This window comes from Bemisia tabaci, chromosome 1 (genome assembly GCF_918797505.1).
Source record: "Bemisia tabaci chromosome 1, PGI_BMITA_v3".
In the NCBI taxonomy this organism is placed as follows: domain Eukaryota; kingdom Metazoa; phylum Arthropoda; class Insecta; order Hemiptera; family Aleyrodidae; genus Bemisia; species Bemisia tabaci.
In genome coordinates, this window is record NC_092793.1 from 30,597,893 (window position 1) to 30,613,024 (window position 15,132).

The window sequence follows — 15,132 nt, forward strand, 5'->3', positions numbered from 1 at the left end:
GTAGTGAGACTCTCTTTCCACTGCAGTTTTCTGTTTTTTCCAGACAAGCCACTGAACAGATTTTTCAGCTTTTGATCTCATTTTGAAGGTGGTCGCAAAGAGGGTGTGCATCAACTTTCAATTTTCCTGTTGCGTCTTTTTTCCTATTTTTTACGTCAGTTTTTTAAAAAGAAAGAAACTTCTTAATTTAATCTGCATGAAAGATAAATTTCCTTGCCTTCTTGGCCTATATAATCAAAAGCTGACAAAGAACAATCTACCACTAACACCAGATTTCAATTTTCTGCCATATTGAAATCAAGATAGATAAGGACCTGCGGTTTGCACTTAAAATTTTTCTCATGTTCTTCCCAATGAGGTATCACAAGATGGGAATTCCTATTTAAAATTTAAATTTTGCCTCCTGTGGAACAGGAGGTTGCGACCTCCTCCAAAAATATGCCTTCTTTCATTGGAGAAAATTTCATCCAAACCGCAAGTCAATATCTGCAACTGTTCAAGAGATAGGAACAAGTATTCATATCTTTTGCACACTCTGTATATTGAAAATGACAATGCTGAGAAATTAAGAAGGAAAGGCAATTTTGTAGGTAATGTCCACCAAATTTTGTCTTTGTTCTTACTTGCCTAATTTTCCTGATCCTGCTCAAGTGAACACAGTCTGGCTGCAGCTTAATTTCAAGAATATTAATTGGCTCCTTGTAAAAGAAATAAAATGAATTATTAGAGAGGTACAGTGGTGTCTTGTTCTCTTGAAATTTGAACCCTGGAGGTTTTTCTCTTTTTAAATTAAATTGTTCAATGGACTGGTGGATAACGTCTGAATTGGATATTATATGTAGCTCCTCTTTAAAATCTCACTATCTACAAAACCATTCAAACAACAAAGTATTGAAACAAACTCCTATTTATGGCTAGAAAACGGAAAACAGAAGATGTCATCTGTTTCCCCTATTTGAGAAACAGCCGATTACATTTTATTCGCATCTATTTTAGGAGTTAATTTACGAATTTGGTTTCAAGAATATATCTTTTGTTTTCAAATTATTAGGCAGAAATGATATAAGAGAGTAGCTTTCATTTTGACTTCATCTTTTGACTACCGATTCTAAAAAACAATTTCATAGTCAAGGATTGCAGAGGAATAAGATTTTATTAGAAAAAAAAAAAAAAAAAAACCGATGGAACAAGCCTTAGACCTCGGTAAAAATACAAAATTTAGTAACCTTAGTTACAAATATCTATGATGGATGATAGTTTACAGTCATGAGAAAACCTGCTAAATTTTGTCCCTCATCTGGCATTGCAAACAGTATTTTGCACAGCTTATTGCTTGCTAATTTTACCCTCCGGGAATTTTATGACCAAAGAGCACGGACAAACATTCTCTTGGGTCCTGACATTTTCTGTCACATCCAGTTTAAACACAAAAGAGACTTGCAGGGAAGATGAGGATTGAAGTCAATTACCAATTCATGGAAAACCCCAGAAGTCATTAATTGAATTTTAAACAATAGTATCAAAACTAACCAACTTTTATACCTGAAGCTACGAAATTGTTTAGAAATTTATCAAATAACAGCTCAATTCCATCTTGAGTTTCTCTCACAATGGACCACTAGACAAGGTACGAATTTAAGCATTCTGATACATGTTTCTTGACCAAAATTTCACGTAAAACACGATTCGCGCAACGAAAATTACCAAAATCAACTCCTAACAAAAATATTAACGTTTTTATTTCACATTAGTTACGAAGAATTTGAACTGCCCGCTCATAAGAAACTCAAAGCTCTACGTAAGTCAAATCGTGCACTACAACGATTTCAGCAAGCTTCTCGATCTAGCAATGTTCATTTCCCACCATGTGTTGTTCAAACTATAAACAACTTGCTATCGCTGAGCCAAAGCATCAAGATTGAGGTTGCCAGATTTTTATATCTCAGAGACTGTCATGATAACGTTTTGAGCGCAATGTGAGTCACGTAGAGCATTGAGTTTTCATGAGTGGGTGGTTTGAATTCACGCATCAAGAATCATTAAATATCTTCGTAAGGAGTTGATTCCGGTAATTTTCGTTGTGCGCATCGTGTTCTACGTGAAATTTTAGTTATGAAACATGTATCAGAATGCTGAAATTCGTGCCATGTCTACTGGTCCATTTCGTGCAAGCCCTAATCAAATAACTTGTTCCTGGGAAGAGTCATGAAAGAATGGGGCATGAAAAACCCTTCTCACTTTTAATCAAGAGGTGCTCTTGTCAGACATTATAAGTAGCTCCTTTTATTTGCTCTTAACTGTTTTTCTATTTCAAACTGTCTGAGGTCTGCTCTTTGCAGAAAATCTTGCCGTTCCAGGTACCTAAAAAACAATAAACAATAAAATGCGTTGAAGTTTATTTTCAGCACACATACACTGAACAGTTTAAGATATGTGAAGGAGTCAGGCAAAAGGGCTCTTAGGATGCATATCAACGGTGCAAGTCGGCAATCACATAACTCGTTTGCGGTGTCTGAAAATCTCCGCAACTATGTTATTTTTTTAAAGGAGAACAAATGGACATGATTCCTTGCAGTTTTTGCAGAATTTTCCTCGCACATAGAAGAAAAATCACGGCAGTTTAAAGGAATTACCGTTGAGTAGTTTTCCGTTTAAAGAATAAAGTATGACAGGAAGTCTGCGACGTCACAAATCGAGTTATGTGATTGCCGACTTTCACCGTCGATATATAATATTTGCATCATCTTACAGGCGTATATTCTAATGAGGCTTTGCTGCTCATGGTGAATTTTAGCATTATAGGTACAAAAACCACCACTATGTCGAGCTGCTTCACAGCACAAACACAATAGATTTCATGAATTTACCTTTGAGAGTATTTCAAAGATACTGATTAATCACAGATTCGAGAAAAGCACAGAAAGGGTTTGCCAGCTCTGTTGGTAGCTTTACAGATGGTCTATTTGAAAAGCTTACAACATTACTGATTATGCAAATCATGGCTTGGCAGTTCGGCCCACTATTTTTAAGACTAAAAAGCATCAGAATCAAAAACTGGAGATTACGAAGACTGTCACAGTGATATTCGGTGTCCATTTTAACTAGAGTAGATTATAGCTTTTTAATGAGCGGAAAGTTTGACTTAATGCATCGAAACGCTTCGTTATACATCTCCCCCGAAAGATAGTTGCTTGATTGTTTGGTGGGAGTTTTATGTGCTTTGGGCTTTTCTTCTTGGGAATTTGGGGGCAAGGGGGCACAAAAATCCTTAGACGGAGATAAGGTGCCGCTCCTCTCACTTTCCTCTGAATTTTTAGTGTCTGGAAAAGAGGTTTTGTCCAGAGTTAAGCTATTTTCCAAAGACTTATATGACTCATTACTGAAGGGATATTCTAGAGCAAGACACCTGTCTTCTAAAAAATAGGGTATTCAGGTTTAAATTACCTCCTTAAGTATTACCTCCCTACTGACTACATGCTTCCAACAAAAACCTTTGCAGACTGGTCTTTTCTCAAAACTCTTCATTCACATAAAACTTTTTGTCGATAAAATGTAACCAAAATTAAAGTTATGACTAATATTTTAAAGTATTTACCCGTCTTTTCCTTTGTTATGGATCTGAATTTCTTCTTCAATGCCTTCATCTTTTTTGAATTCCGTCCAATCAAGCTTGGATTTTTCCAGAACACTGAGTTTTGGCTTCTTTCCTAATTGACCAAGAACTGAAGCTAGTCCACCACCTTTAGCACCTCTTGCTGTTTTGGGAACTGGCGGTTTAGTGCAACTTGCATTTTCTGCAATGGTAGAGTTAGAGGCAACTTCTTTTTGAATCCTGTTAAAAACAAAAGAGGATATGTAACAGATATCTGTCTGAAGCTGAGAATATAATTTCTGTACTCATGCAGGATCCTGGGATACCCTGACTTTCAACAAATTCACAAAAAGGTGAAAATCATGTGCTGACTAAAAATCAGACGATATTTTAGTGCGTATGGACTGTACAAGGACAAGAAAAATACGCACTGAAAAAAAATTAAAAATATTTTAAAATTCTTAAAATGTTTGTATAAATAGATAGATAAATGTACATGGAGATGAGAAATTCTATCCTGGGGGAAAAAAAACTTTTTCCAAGAGACATTTTAATATTACCTGACTTCTTCACCGGCAAATTGAAAAATTTCAGTAACTGTCCTGGAATTTTCTTTTTCTACTTCTTTTTTCTCTTCCTTTTTTTCATCACATATCGTTTTAGCTGGAGTTTTTTGTTCAGATGCTTTTTGATGGTCATTGGACGTACTCGAAATGGAGGGTTCAGACTTTTTGGGGGTTCCGCCAACATCTTTCATGAAATCTGCAACATTATGTGAACAAAATAGATAGGAGATAGTTGGTTGAGGTGACTTTAAGCAATCTAGAGATGATAACTGCCATTCTGTTGAACTGTAACACAGCCAGGGCTTTTAAGAAGCACTTGTCAGTGCAATCTTCGAATTTATATAAAGAACTGAGCCATTATGTAAGTAACTGAAGTAAGAGCAATTTGGAATATTTTGACATCAAATCTGTGAAGCGTTTTTGAAAATTTATATAGTAAATTGAAACAAACATTGTTCATTCACTTCATGCCAGAATATCTCTCTCACTCATTGCGCCAATAAGCAACATTGCTGGTCTTGCTATGATTTAGTTTCTTACATAAATTTGTAGATTATTGCAAGAATGATTGTGTTTTATAGACGCTGGCTGTGAAGCAGAACGACACAGTGGTGGTTTTTGTACCTATATTGCTAAAATTCACCACGAGCAGCAAAGTCTCATTAGAATATACGCCTGTAAGATGATGCAAATATTGTTGCTTTAGTAAATATTGATTTCCAAAGAGAGATGATCAAGTAATTTTGCATTCAATCACTATGCTGGGTTACCAAAGGTGATATTTTAAAATTTCATGCTGAGGAGATCTGTTTACTTGAAATTTTAACTTCGGTGCAAACTGGCTCATTTGCTCTTAAACTACATGAGTTAAATATTGAATTCTCATGAGTGCCTATTAGTACTGACAGATGCAAATTGACTGATCAAGATTACATGGGGTTATTTTGATTTTGAAAAGACAAGGAATAAGACAGGGACCAAAAAAGTATCTTACCAGCCCATAGGGAATCAGCTCTCTTTTTTTCTTCTTCTGCTGAAATTGGTTTATTGCTTGTTGTCTCTTCATTGACTTCAGTTTTTTCTTCCTCTTGAGAAACTTTTCTGGATTTTCTACTCTTCCTGAAAATTAAGGAAGAATGCCTCATTCAGCGAACAGTTATATAACAGGCAGCTCACCCAACTTGATCATTTCCTATAAGATGGGGTCTATGAATAACATTATGCTAGTATCAGGTTTCTGTGCTCACTCTCTCATCATAAGGTCGAGACTCCCTTTATAAAATATAAATGTCATACTATTCATACCTCCGATTCCTTCAAAAAAAGAGAAGACTTGAAGAACTCATACCATTCGTCAAAGTCTTAAAAACTAGCAATGCATAAGGAAAGTCCGGAGACATAAAACATAAGAGTGAATGAATCTCCAAATGATGTGATTTAAATACGCTACATGTTCTTTGATTGAGAATTCAAATGCATGCATGACTGCACAAAACCTGTTATCTACATTTCCAATTACCTCTAAAGTCCCATGACAAAAACACTGATCAATTGAAAGGCCCCTATAATCTGAAGACTCACAAGTCCAAAGTTACTTATTTAGATGAAATCTTCTTCCCTGACTGTGCAAAATACATGTCATATTACAATTAATTGAAAAACTCCAGAGTCACTCACAATGGTACACACACTGATGGTATTTGAATTTAAACAAAATAATGGCTGAGTGTGTAAAATAAAATGCTATTGAGGGGTAGACTAAAGAGGTAAACCAAAGAGAAGAAAGAAGGATTTGAGGGAAAGGAATGGGGAATAAAGGGTCGAGCAATTTCTTGGAAAAAAAAAAAAAAAAAAAAAAAAAAAAAAACGCTGTTTACTTTTGCTTCTTCTTGCGTTTCTTTCCCGGATCCTCAAGACCACCATCTTCCTGACACTGTGGCTCATCAGAGATGTTTTCATCTGAGTCTTCCTCTGAGAGTTTTCCTTCACAATCTGCAAGTAGAAAACTTCAGTTCATAAGTACACGGTTGCACCTTTTAGAGACGTTCGCTCAAACATAAATTAAAAAATAAAAGAGGCTTAGTTGCGTATTTATGTGGAAATGGAGTTTAAATAAATGCATCATACCTTTTTCTTAAATTTGCAAGGTAGTGAGGATTGTTGACTCCGGTAAAATTAAATCTACGGTTATATATCAATGGCTAAAGTAGAAAAATGCATATCTCACAATTGTGATGTTGTGAGTCTCCACTTATGTTCCATTTTTCAGGGAAAACTAACCATTAGTTTCCCTTGAAATTTTCTGTGAATTTTCTTTACTTGTTATAAAAAATCACACAAAATTGCAAGGAAACATAAAACCAGATAAGAGACTCTTGAATTTTGCAATTTAGATGCACATTTTTCGCACTCAGCTAGTGCTATTGGAATGGAGTTAATTGAACCCTTACAAAATGTTTGCATGATGAAATTGGAAAACAGCCGATAAGGCCAGAAAGTGCTCACAACCTGCCGATCACAGAAAAAAGGCGAGGGCTATTGAAAGGAGGGGGAAAAGGAGCGAATGCAAAAAGCATTTTTGTGAAGGAAACCAAAAAGCATGTTATTGTTTGGGAAGATTACTGGGTACCATATGCTCTGACTACCAACTACCAACTCACTTACTACTACTTCAGGGCAAAGAAAACTGCGTAACACGCTCTTTTTGGCAGAAAAAATAATGAAACATCCTCTTATAGGTGAAGAAAATGGTGAAGCGTGTAGCCTTACGTGGACAGCATTGTGAAAGCTGCATCAAAAAATATGAAGGGAAAGTAGTTTTAAGTGAACAGCAATATAAAGGCAGCCTCAAAAATTGTGAAGACAAAGAACTTTCTGCACCTCTGTACACATCCATTACTGATTCAAGAAATAGAATTGAGTCTATTTTGAGGGTTGGTGCTTTAGTCTAGCCTAAAGAATAACTATATGGTTTTTTAAACAGGGAAATAGAATTGAGAACAAAATTATTTACCAGATGGAACATAGTCTACATCACTTTGATCACTGTCAGAGGGTAGATCGTCTGTATTCATTCTGAAACAATAATACAAACACGTTTTACTTTCCAAAACGACTTGTACAGAGGCAGAAATTAATAAAGCATGAAATAATTATGGGTTAAATTTTCCTGGGAAAAATAATTTTGACATCTCTACACAATAAACACTGGACTGTAAACTGACACAACTTCAAGGAAAGATTGAGTATTTGTAGGTTCCGTGCTACGCTGATCAGTCATAAATTTACAAACCAATGATGTGAAGCTTGTGAGTTAACTGAGAGAAACAGCTACATTAATATGAACGTTTCAAGATGAGTTGAACAACGCATACTCTGCAAACGCATACTCTAAGTAATACACACCTTCCAAACCCCACTTTTCTATAGCCTCAACCATGAGGTTTACTCCCAACTAGGGTGAGTGTATACATATAACTATTAGACTCAAATCCATCTTGAATTGATGAGGTATTAATAAGAATCAAGAGTTTGAAGGAACTGTCTTTCTTCATTCCGGTTGAATCCAGATTTTTTATAACTCCCATCGATTGTTACAAATTAAAGGTACTTGTATAGACATGGCTACGGTTCAAAATCTAGTTGAATTTCCTGATTGCTGCTACTAGAGAAGGCCAACACTTTCTGAACTACCAACGAAAGCTCTCACTGGTCGCAACAAACAGAGAGGCATGGCAACATGTAATCTCACCAATGATCGCAGGTGGATCGCGATGAACATTCGGTATTGTTTAATTCCCGTTTCCTCCAGCGTGATTCCACAGCGTTCCAGATGATCAGGGTGGAACGCTGAGATCGCTCTTCCGAGGGAGGACGAGCTTCGCGATTCCACTGTGATCCTAACCTAAATGCGAGGAAGTTGCCGTCCCTCAAAAAATCAAAACAATAACAAATTGAACCAAATTCCAAGTTTGGATTTTTTTTATCACTTGAACACTTGGATCGGACCGGAAAACTCAGGATTACCGATCCAGTGCGATACACTGCGATCCACCCACCCTGATTCCGCGATAAAAAAAACGCCCTAATGCCGGATGAAAATACCAATAATTACCTTAAGAAAAATTTACTTGATGAACACTGCAATTTTACCTGAGATGTTAAGAATAAACACAAGTTGTTTGAGACACAATGGAACGCTGATATTCAGAGGTTCTCAATGAGGACAAAAGCTTCAACGGTGTTCCCTATCGTCTGCTCTTCGGAGGAGAAAACAGAACTTCGACAAGAATTGAAGATTTGAGGGAATGGGTGTCAGAGAGGAGAAAACTTAAAATCAAAGGGAATCGTTGAACTGTTGTATTAAAATTTAAAATTTCAGAGAATTCTGGAAGGTAGCACTGGCAAGTGGCAAGACTTACAGACAGAACTGGTAGGGGGGGGGGGGGGGGGGGGCAGCCATGCCATGTAAATAAAGTTGAATGCTGAGTAAGGCGGGTCAAAAAAACTCAACGGTGAGTACTTTTTGAGGTTATGTCAAATTATTTGTTTTGGTCTGTGTTGGTATTTTGATTATGGTATCTGATAATATTCCTCACATAAAATCATCATAAAATCTAGTCATATTACAATGAGTTACACAGCAAGCGTACCTTTTACAGTTCACCTCTTTCAGTTCTTTAGGTCCCTTACCCTCATTACTTCTGAAGTTGCATGAAGCCCTCATTTGTTACCTACAGCAGGACTGTCCGAATCGCCTATGATTTGTAAGTATTTTCTACACTGAATTCTGTACAATCGTTTGAGCTCTCTCAAGAAACGTTTTGAGAATATTTTCTTTGACGGTAAATTGCCGTACCTGCCATTTAACATTAGCTATGCTCAGCTCAGCAGAAGCTTGACCCTGCTGAGGATGAGACAACGAGGGACATCAAAAACTTAATGTAACAGCTATTGAACATGAATTGAACCTAATTGAAGGAAAGACAACTTTCTCCAGTGGGAAAGCATGTAGGTTATCCACCATTTCTGCATGGAGAATATCCAAGTAGGAATTACTGACGTAAATTGTAGTGGCAGGGTTAGTACAACTCGAGTGACTAAGTCATTTGGGTCGAATGGTGAATGGTTTCAAAGCTGCTATTGTTATTTACAATCCTGCAGCCTGATTGTTAAAATTTTTTGTTTGTCGGGACAACATAGATTACATCGGTTAAAAGGCGGAGTGTGATTGGTTGCCTATGTCTTATCGCTGCTTTGTCGTGCCTATGTCGGGTTGAACTCAAGACAAGCTAAGAGCACCTCTTAAGTTTCCGACAGTATGTCATCCATTCCACTTGACAAAGGCACGACAAAGCACCGATAAGACATAGCCGACCAATCTCGCTCCGCCTTTTAACCTAAGTCATCTATGTCGTCCCGTCAAACAAAAAATTTCAACAATCAGGCTGCTGATTAGTAATAGTGCAGTTATAATTTTCACTGGTGAGGCTTAAAACTCAATTGTCTATATTTTCGTTCACAAGCTTCAATCATCGGTGCATTTCACTCAGGCGATTGTCATTGTTGTAGGTATCATGGGTCCTGTCAGGGAACACACGAAACTGTTGGACATCTTTTTCTCGTAGCAGCAAATGTTTATCAACAATTGATCAACAATGACATCAAGCAAGGAAGAGCAGGCGGTTTTCACCTTCGCTAATGCTTTGAATGTGATCAAATTAAAGCACCGCCCTCCTCTCATAAATTTTCCAGGTACGCATTAAAATTGGGCAAAATCTTGTTCCTTCCTTGTATTTCATTCAAAATTTCCTCTTTCTTTTTACTTTTTTCTCACTAAAAGACAATTTTTCCCTCAGTTTGCTCTCTATAGATCTCATATGCATGGTTTTTTTTTTTTTTTATCTGTTCTGAACATTTTATCCTTTGAGATTGCTTGTATTTCAACTCAAGTATTCAAATTTGGACTAATCTTGCAGCATAAAAACTTAGACTGCAGCAACTTTTTTGTGGATAGTAAATTGTGACTATCGTATACTTTCATGCGACTCTTTTCAGAATTGGCACCTATTTCTGAACGTAGCTTGCTCTATCATGATTCAACTAATGGGGGTTCCTATTTGTATTTTCTTGCCAGATGCCAAGGATAAGAGCTAAAGGTTTCGTCATTACCAACTCCTACTGGTAAATAAATAGTTTTGTTTCCTTGTTTTTACAGAAATGTGGTATCAGATTTTCCTGTGGGCACTTTTCTCCTCCGTTTTTGTACACTTGATAGCTGCGGTGATAGCTTTCACAACTCTAAGGAAGCATCGCTTTGGCAAGTAAGTTCGTCACTATCTTTCCTTTTACATTGTCTCTTTTCTTGATGTAATAACTTGTGAAAACACAATCATGGGACTCTTGGAATCAATCACAAAACAGAGTAAGAATTGAAGTACCACATTAATTTTTTCTTCCACATTAATCTTTTCTCTCATTCATTAATTTCTTTTTTTCTCTAAATATAATCTTTTCTTTAAATATGAGACCTAAAATACTCGTATGTTTGAAATACTGGTAGTGTCACATCCAAAGTGAAAATCACATGAACAAAATTAGGATAATTTTTTTTTTTCAAAATAAACGCAAAATTAACATTTAAAATTCAAAATCAAAGAACTGAAATCATTATCATGAATTATTTATAAAACTGACGCACTTCGAGGACAACTTGCTTGGAATGATTTAGAATGCACCCTGAAGAATGAAACAAGTTGTCTAAAAAATGTGTATGTTTTTTATGTAAATTATGCAAGATTGAGTTTTTTATCTTTAATTTTTTTTTTTTTTCTCCCAAATTCAGTTTTGTACCCACAGTTTGTCACTTACGTTGGCTACTTTTTAGCCTCTACTTGTTACAGTTTTTGTTTTAGTCCATTTTTTTGCATAGCAGCCTTGCAATTTTCAAGCCATGCACCAACGTTCAGCCTTGTATTCATTCCCACCTACAGTCCTTCGAAATATAGAGGCTTTAAATGGATTTTTTATTTTTTTTTTTTCAATGCCATTGTTCAACCTAAATATAAAATTAATCTTATGTTATTATGATATTTTAACACTACCAATTTTTTGTGCAGGTTTTTCCCGGTCTTCATTTTAAGTTTGGGAATATTTGCTCCAATGACTTCTGGTGTGGTTAGCAGTGCATCTATTGCGTTTGTTTACCGTGCAGCTACTATGGAAATGATGCCATTGTATGCTTTGTTCTGGGGTGTAGGTCAAACTTTAGTCTCTGCAGCTGTTGGTTTCACAAGAATACTAGCAACCCTGTAAGTAAGTAACTGTTCACCAACGAAAGGTGGACAACTTTGTCTTTTAATGTCGGCAGCTGTGCTCTTTTTAAAAACTGATACAAGTAAATGAGAGTGTGAGCTTTTACAATTTTAAAGCTCTATGAATTGAGGCTTTTACTTACCCTGTGTCCTTTGATAAACGTTTGTTCACAGCTTTGTCAGAATGAGTGTTTCTATTTGAGAATTATACTTGTACCTGCATAAATTTTTTTCTCATTCTAAGTAAGCACTCACAGTGTTATACTTATTTGTATTTTTAGTCGAGTCATCTAATTTTTTCTGTGCAAGGAGAAAATGTACATCTACCTAAGAATTGTTAATTTTTTTGTTCACATACGTTGTATAATAAATGTATCTCTCAGTTGAAGCATTTAATTATGTGTTGCAACTAATTTTTTTCTTAACTCCAGTGAGGAAGACATGCATCCTTCGCAGTGTTTGAAAAAACTGCCCTCTATTTTTTAAGTTCCGTATTTATACCAATTTGCCAAGGTGCTCCGTGTTTGCTATAGGACCATTGAAGTGGAGAGAGCAGGAAGGGCTTCATTGCATTGCATAGGTTAACCTTATAACCTTCTTATATATTCATTAAGGTGACTCCAAGTTATCTAGGGACTAGAACTGCCACTATGTTGCACTGCCATACGGTCTGTGCCTTCGAGAAGCGACAATTATCACATTGTAAGAATTAATGTAAGAAACTTACCTTTAACAAGCACTGTAGCAGCATTAATACTGAGTAGTATGATATCAAATTCGTGAAGATTCATTAAAAATTGATACTACCATTACGAACGTCAGTCATTAACTCAATGTGTAAGAGAGAGATGGCATTGTAATTTGCCTCTCTTAGACATCAAGTCAATAAACGATGTCTGTAATGATAGTTTCAGATGTTAGTACGTTTTCAATGAGTCTTCACAAATTTGATGTCTTTCCACTCAATATTAATGCTGCTACATATTATGGATCAGTTCCTGGCATTTATACGTACAGTAGGTACAATAATTACTGCCTCAATTTTTGTAGTGCAACTAATGAGTTCAAGGTATCCAATTAAGTATGGGTGCTTAAAGATTTTCATGAGATTCGGAGCATTACTTACCGTTACCAAAATTCAGGAAAAAACTATTTATTCCTCAGAATTTTGGGGGAGCTTTAGCCAACTTAAGAGGCACTTTTGGAATAAATTTCACTGAGGAAAAAAGTATCATTTTGACCCATAGAAAATGCTCCTGATGCAGTGTGGCTGTTTAACTTTGGATTACTTCTGTAGGTACTTAAGGGTTTTCATGGGAAAAATGAATATCGCAGAGAAAGTATGAACTTTCAAGACAAAAGATCAATAGTTTAAGTACACACCAGCACATTTTCCAAAATTTTGTAGGCACCCAAGCAGGAACTAGGAAAATGTTAATCTCATGCAGTTAGCATACATAATGTGGAAAAGCAAGGAATGGTGGCAAAGTATGTCAATTACAGTATCACAGCCAGCAACCTCAATGTAGAGTGAAAAAAATATTAGGAGCCTCTGCACTTTCTCCTCAAAAAAAATGTTTAACTGAAAGGGGTCCCTGATTATTCAATAACATATTGAAGATGAAGACTATAAGTGCCTTTATCATTTTGAAGAAGGAGGCTTTTATTTCTGAGAGAGAGGGGCACCATGTTTTTTAAGTCCCCGAATAGGAGAGCAAAAGGTCAACCAACACTTTTTGAATGATGTGGGTATTTAAGTCAGTATACCTATTTGGATCAAAATTCATTATTGAAACAAAATGAATGTAGACACATTTTTGCCCGAATTAAGCTCTGTGTAAGCCTTCCTCTTTTCAAAACGGTGCTTAGTCCATGATTTAAGTAAGGACAGGTTTTAAAAATTTAGAGCAGAAATTTTCAAAAACTATTTTGCGGCCATCTGAGAGCAGTGTAGAAAGACTTGATAGACTCGAAAGATAGGAGACTTGAGGGACTCATTCAAAAATGTTTCTCTTTCATTTTGGTTTAAAAATTTCAAGTTGGACACCCCCCCCCCCCCCCCCCCCCAAATCGAAGAAAAGGTCCTCTGAGAGAACACTCAAGGAATACGAGAATAATATCATTCTAATCTCTTCAGGAATACGAGACGAGGCGCGAGTGCGAGTTTGAGCATTCTGAAAAATGGTTCACAAAGGGCATTCTGTGCCACTGAAAGTGACTCCTGAATAATGAGGATCACTGGTTCTCGACGCATGAATTCAAATTTCCCGCTCACAAGAAAACCATACTCTACCAGCGAGTCAGATCGCCGGTGCCGGACACGGGAGCTGTCAGCAATAGATTTCGGGTGCAGATTGCAAAACGACGGTGGTGGCGCGACTGCGGATTGCACAGGAGTTAGGGCGCTCCGCGAGAATATATGAACAATACCTATATGAAGCGTGTGGCTCATTTTAGAACTTTGACTTTTAGAAGTTTTCTTGTCCGGACTGCGGGCCGAACGCTGCCTTTTTTTAACGGTCTATTACAGAGAAGTGCAGGTAAAGGGGAATTGTGTCGATATAAAAGAAGGGGCAGTGAACTGATTAATCGGAATAACTGGTCAAACAGTGGTTGCCCATTTTTGAGAGTGATTCTTTTCGCTCTAAATGTTTTTACTTTTTTCTTTCTTATTCCTGCGATTCGAACTTGGGAAAAATCCTATGAAAACGTCCCGTGGAGCGACAAGGCCTTACCTTTCTCCTCTTGTATTTTAATCACCCTAACAAGGGGAACTGCCCAAGCTGCCGCCTCCGATCGGGCTGAAAAAATTCGTACGAATTCTTTGGATGAATTTATTTGACCCGTATTTTTTTGTTTTTTCCAATGCCCCCCAGAAACACCCCAAAAAAATTCCGGAAAGTTTTGCTTTGAGCCCTTGAGTCTATATACGCAGTATAGCAGCGTAATCTTTCCGTCAGGTGGTGGCTCTGCGGCAGCGCGCTCGCTCAGTGATCCGGCGGGCCCGGGTTCGATTCCCGGGCGCCGCGCCAAATTTTTACGACCGAATTTTATATTCTCACACATTTTCACATCGATTCCCATTTGATACATTAGATCTTAAAACATCAATTAATTTACAACCATCAACGATCAATAACTTCTTCAATTTGAAGTATAGATTTTTTTTTTGGGAGGGGGGGAAGGGTCACGCGCGCGATATTCTCGCCAATCACTGTACTTTCACATTAGCAGACGACCCGCTCCGCCCCCTCACATCAACATATTTCTCCCGATCACCCGTATGCGTCATGATTTTTCCCATCATTATCCAGAAAATTATAATGAAAAATTACTACGAACATTCAAATTAAAAATGCTACAATTTTTCATAATGATTTTTTTTTTTTTGGATAATGATGGAAAAAATCATGACTCATACGACCGGGCGACATGACTCATGACTCATTCGGGAGAAATACGTCGATGTGAGGGGGCGGAGCGGGTCGTCTGCTAATGTGAAAGTACAGTGATTGGCGAGAATATCGCGCGCGTGATCCCTCCCCCCTCCCAAAAAAAAAAATTATACTTCAAATTGAAGAAGTTATTGATCGTTGATGGTTGTAAATTAATTGATGTTTTAAGATCTAATGTATCAAATGGGAATCGATGTGAAAATGTG

General features: G+C 36.9%; 2 protein-coding genes across 5 annotated transcripts; one reads left to right on the top strand and one right to left on the bottom strand.

Moving 5' to 3' along the window:
- Positions 1-1,134: 1,134 nt before the first annotated feature.
- On the bottom strand, positions 1,135-8,593 carry Yeti (yeti). The gene is made up of 7 exons (XM_019057508.2): positions 8,311-8,593; positions 7,172-7,233; positions 6,036-6,150; positions 5,153-5,277; positions 4,153-4,354; positions 3,596-3,832; positions 1,135-2,361 (listed from the first exon to the last, which is right to left on the bottom strand). The coding sequence occupies exons 2-7, from the start codon at positions 7,230-7,232 to the stop codon at positions 2,268-2,270; spliced, it is 834 nt and encodes a 277-aa protein (XP_018913053.1). The 5' UTR covers position 7,233; positions 8,311-8,593; the 3' UTR covers positions 1,135-2,267.
- A 95-nt stretch (positions 8,594-8,688) lies between these two features.
- Positions 8,689-11,867, top strand: LOC109041240 (transmembrane protein 170A). 4 transcript variants are annotated; one of them, XM_019057505.2, is made up of 4 exons: positions 8,689-8,924; positions 9,730-9,912; positions 10,376-10,481; positions 11,277-11,867. In XM_019057505.2, exons 2-4 carry the CDS (start codon positions 9,816-9,818, stop codon positions 11,470-11,472), a joined length of 399 nt encoding a protein of 132 aa, XP_018913050.1. In that variant the 5' UTR covers positions 8,689-8,924; positions 9,730-9,815; the 3' UTR covers positions 11,473-11,867. The 4 variants fall into 4 exon arrangements, with proteins under 4 accessions (XP_018913050.1, XP_018913051.1, XP_072155699.1 ...); XM_019057506.2 differs by having other exon boundaries at positions 8,690-9,002; XM_072299598.1 differs by lacking the exon at positions 8,689-8,924 and adding an exon at positions 9,485-9,642 and having other exon boundaries at positions 9,711-9,912.
- The last annotated feature ends 3,265 nt before the right edge of the window (positions 11,868-15,132 follow it).